This window comes from Astatotilapia calliptera, chromosome 17 (assembly GCF_964374335.1).
Source record: "Astatotilapia calliptera chromosome 17, fAstCal68.1, whole genome shotgun sequence".
Taxonomy (NCBI): Eukaryota; Metazoa; Chordata; class Actinopteri; order Cichliformes; family Cichlidae; genus Astatotilapia; species Astatotilapia calliptera.
This window is the reverse complement of record NC_137438.1, coordinates 3,796,347-3,800,182: the sequence shown is the minus strand read 5'-3', so window position 1 is coordinate 3,800,182 and position 3,836 is coordinate 3,796,347. Positions and strand designations below refer to the sequence as shown.

Below are 3,836 nucleotides of genomic sequence, written 5' to 3'. Positions count from 1 at the left end.
TCAGCGAATCAAGAGTTTATGAAAGGATGGCAGGTGAATGATACAGAAGTAAATATCTGACAGCATTCTAGTAGTTATGCATGTTGTTGCTGAATCACTTAAGATGTAATCACAATAAAACAATCAATTATTTTCCCACGTGAATTTTTCATTGTTGACATAATGCTGATCAGTTTTTACATTGTTTTATGTGACAGAAGAGGAAAGACTACAAACACTAGCATAAACATTTCAGGATGGTCCCATAGTCAGTCACGACCCACAGATTGCCACGATCATAGCTCACATGGTTGATGCGAGAGGGCATTGGTATTTTGGTCCAGCCCGTGCCTTGTGGAGTGCTGCTGTCGATGCCTTGTCTGTAGAGAGAAGACATTGATACTTAAATCATTGGATCTGTTTTATTTGTGCAATTGAGGTTTTGGCCTCAGCTCCTCACCATATTATCTATCCCGAGTTAAGAGTTGTAAGTCTCATGGTTGCTCGGTCTGGTGACCCAAATATAATGTTTTTGATTACTTCATGTTCTGTGATTTGGGGGTTTCTCGTGGTCTAGTCTGTTGCATTTCTAGCTCCTTTGGTTATTCCTTAGTATTGTTGGTGATTTCTAGACTTTAGATTTTGTTAATGTTCTGTGTTACATCTAGTTATCTAGGTTTCTATGTTCGTGTATTTCCTGTTTTACTTTGGTAGTCTCATGTCCTGTGTTAGAGTTTTCTGTTTTGCTTCCTTCCTGTCTCGTGTGTCAGATTAGGTTAAGCTGTGTCTCTCTTCTGTATTTATTGTGTGTTTTCCTTTGTTCTTTGTCGGGTCGTCTGCATTTCCTCTGCTCTTCTTCACTCCACATTTCCAGGTTTCATGTTTTCTAGTTCAATGTTTCATGTTCACCTTTTCCCAGTTTAGGTTTTGTTAGATTCCTTTCTGCCATTTGTTTTGTAATATTTCTTGCAGCCCTAAATAAAGGCTTGCTTTCTGTTAACATCCACCTCATTTGTCTGCATTTGGGTCCGCATTCTCTTCTCTCCACGCCGTCTGCCTTAGCAGGCGTGACAGGAAGAGGTAAATATGTTTAACAGATGTGAAAAATGAGATTTCTATGATTTCTTTTAAGTGAACACCTAAATGTATTATAGAGGAGAGACAGATCATTCAAAGAATCCACAACTGAAATCTGAAAATTCTGAAACGACAAAGATAACCACAGGTGCATAATTTCTGAGTTACAGAAACTATGATGATTATAAGAAAACATTACTAGTTTTCTTTTGTAGCATTTGACTGGTGATTCTACACATGAACATTTTATGGCTCAGTGATCATTACAATGAAAGTCGCTTCTAGAAAGATTTAAGCACAAATTGCCTTTGTGAGCAATTTATTATTCATTTGTGGAGAGGTCATTCTAAGGTTGAAGAGCAAAATAGTGGTTGATCCATTGCATGGATAACAACAGAGGAGTCAAAAACATAATAACCTGATTCAAACAGAGACTGGAAGAGTCAAAGCAAAAAGAAAGAAAGAAGAAAGAACAGAAATACTGCCAGGGCTAGTTAAAATGCTTTCAGACTAGATTAAGTGTTTACCTTTGGAAGACTTCTCCATCTTTAGTTACAACAAAGACGCTTCCATCAGTCCCAGTTTCAACCTTTACTGCAAGACCATCCACTAGTGTCGTGCCGCTGATGCCACAGGTGCTCGGTGTTATTTTCTGTCATGAAAAGCAAATATGGTGAGATGTCTTGATCATACAAATAACAACACAAATGGTCATTAAAATAAAAAATAATTTACTGCGAAGTAGATGTTTTGAACTGAGTTCACTCCCCAGCATCCATATTTTGAGCTGCAACTGACATACATTAAACCCCCTGTAATGGTTGTCCAGCTCAGGGTGCTCTGTTTCCTGTAGTCTGAGGCAATGGTGCTTTTCAGACAGTGGATGGTGGAGGTGTCGGTAACTCCCACCACCTGACCATCACCTCCAGCATCCACCTGCTGTAAAGTCTGACCTGAAGACACACAGAGGTACAGATCATTCATTCAAACAGCTGCTACCGCGCACACTCTACTGTCTTAAGTCTGTGATAAAGCTCACCATTCGCAAAAACAAAGCTGCCAGCTACGTATTTGTAGACCCTGTTGTTGAGGGCAACACCCCAGATTCCTGCAGGTCCCACTGAGACATGCTTCAGGGTGAGTGAGCCCATTTTGTACCACTGTGATCCAATCAGAAAGTATGCATAATTGTTGCTGTCTGTCATCACAACGTTCCCCTGCCCAGCATCAATCTGTACAGCAGGAAACTGTTGTGGACCCTCCGTGCAAGTGCAGCCTGTGAAGAAAAAAGCACAAGTTAACTCAATGCATGATGTATCACTTTTAAAGGGAACTTTTTGTTTTGCTCTATTTATTTTACCTCCATTGGCTTCAATTCAATTCAATTCAATTTTATTTATATAGCGCCAAATCACAACAAAAGTCGCCTCAAGGCGCTTCATAGAATTCAATGAAGGTAAAATGTGCAGTGTCACATTTTTAAATCAGGACTTACCATGACTGACAGACAGGTACCTCAGCACCAACAAGAACACTGCAAAAGATTTCATATTGTCTGTGAGTCTGTTTGCTAAAGGAATGAATCTCTGTATCTTTGTTGAGCTACCGCCCTTTGATACGTGTGTTACTTTTATAGCACGCTGACACATTCGAACTATGAGACTGAACTGGTTTTTCAGAAAGTTCCACATAACTAATAAAGGAGGAAATGTTTTAGCATTTACTGGAAACTAAAGACAAGAACTGATAACTTCCTGGAGTTAATTTACTGAAATCTACAGTAGATTTAAATACCCACGAACCCTTTAAGTCTAATAGATTGCTGTTTTGTTAATAACAGTAAAATGTCTGTGAAGGTTCTCAGTCATCCATGTCATCGTAGTCAAAGGAGCTTGCAAAGAAAAGCGTCTGGACTTCTTTAAGTTGCTTGAAGACGTTTCACCTCTCATCCGAGAAGCTTCTTCAGTTCTAAGGTCAAATGGTGGAGAGTCCCAGATATAAACCTAGTGGGAGTAACCCCTCACAGAGGGACAAAAGGAACTTAATAACAGTAAAACAACAGCATATGTTGTTTATATCTGATGCAGCCAAACAATCTACTAAGTACATCCTAAGTATCTGCAGTGCTTAATCTGCAGTAGCATGATACTGTAACGGACTGGGTTACAAGTTAGTTGACTGTTGTGTTATCAGTTACTTATGGCATAGTTGGACCACACCCGCAGCATGGTGATTTACTGAGTGTCCTTGAATGTGCAGTAGTCTAGAGGCCGGTTGGCCTGTCAATCCGATCAGGCCCTTTTTCAGGGGGGGTTGAAAACTATGTGCCGGGAGTTCGCTGTTCTCGCCGGCTCTAATAATCCTCGACCTCGCTGTCTGCTATGGAGCTGGCGGGTCACAGACGTCTCCGAAAACATCGGAGCGCGTTTGGAAATATATGATATCTTGATAAATCGAGCAGATATTTGAAGTTTACACAGCTACATTTTCGCTTCAAAATAACTTAAAATTTTATTTTGTGACCCAGAAAGAGTAATATTTAAAAGTTTTTAGCCGCGCTCGTCCGCCATTGCCGCGTTTGAGTTTTGGACGAAATGCATTCTCGGATACCAAGTCCACACAAGTCACCACCGATGCATGCTCGATAAAACGGGCGGAGCGAGAACACAATCGGGACTTTTTCGCATTCTCGGCTTGATTTAGTATTTAGTATTTTTTTAGTATTTATTTATTTATTGTCATTGTCAAGAACAATGAAATTGTGTTTGGGGCTTCCATAC

At 40.1% G+C, this 3,836-nt stretch overlaps 1 protein-coding gene across 1 annotated transcript; it reads right to left on the bottom strand.

Annotated features, from left to right (window-relative positions):
• On the bottom strand, positions 1-2,710 carry LOC113009465 (fish-egg lectin-like). Its single transcript, XM_026147774.2, has 5 exons — positions 2,552-2,710; positions 2,096-2,332; positions 1,792-2,009; positions 1,584-1,708; positions 1-359 (listed from the first exon to the last, which is right to left on the bottom strand). Exons 1-5 carry the CDS (start codon positions 2,703-2,705, stop codon positions 218-220), a joined length of 876 nt encoding a protein of 291 aa, XP_026003559.2. The 5' UTR covers positions 2,706-2,710; the 3' UTR covers positions 1-217.
• Positions 2,711-3,836: the final 1,126 nt, after the last annotated feature.

What these genes read in the sequence shown, in the direction of transcription:
- LOC113009465 (XM_026147774.2), bottom strand. Translation starts at nt 2,705, where the DNA reads ATGTGTCAGCGTGCTATAAAAGTAACACACGTATCAAAGGGCGGTAGC. An exon ending in GTACCTGTCTGTCAGTCATG is followed by an intron (nt 2,333 to 2,551) that starts GTAAGTCCTGAT and finishes TTTTCTTCACAG; the next exon opens with GCTGCACTTGCACGGAGGGT. An exon ending in GATGGAGAAGTCTTCCAAAG is followed by an intron (nt 360 to 1,583) that starts GTAAACACTTAA and finishes TTCTCTCTACAG; the next exon opens with ACAAGGCATCGACAGCAGCA.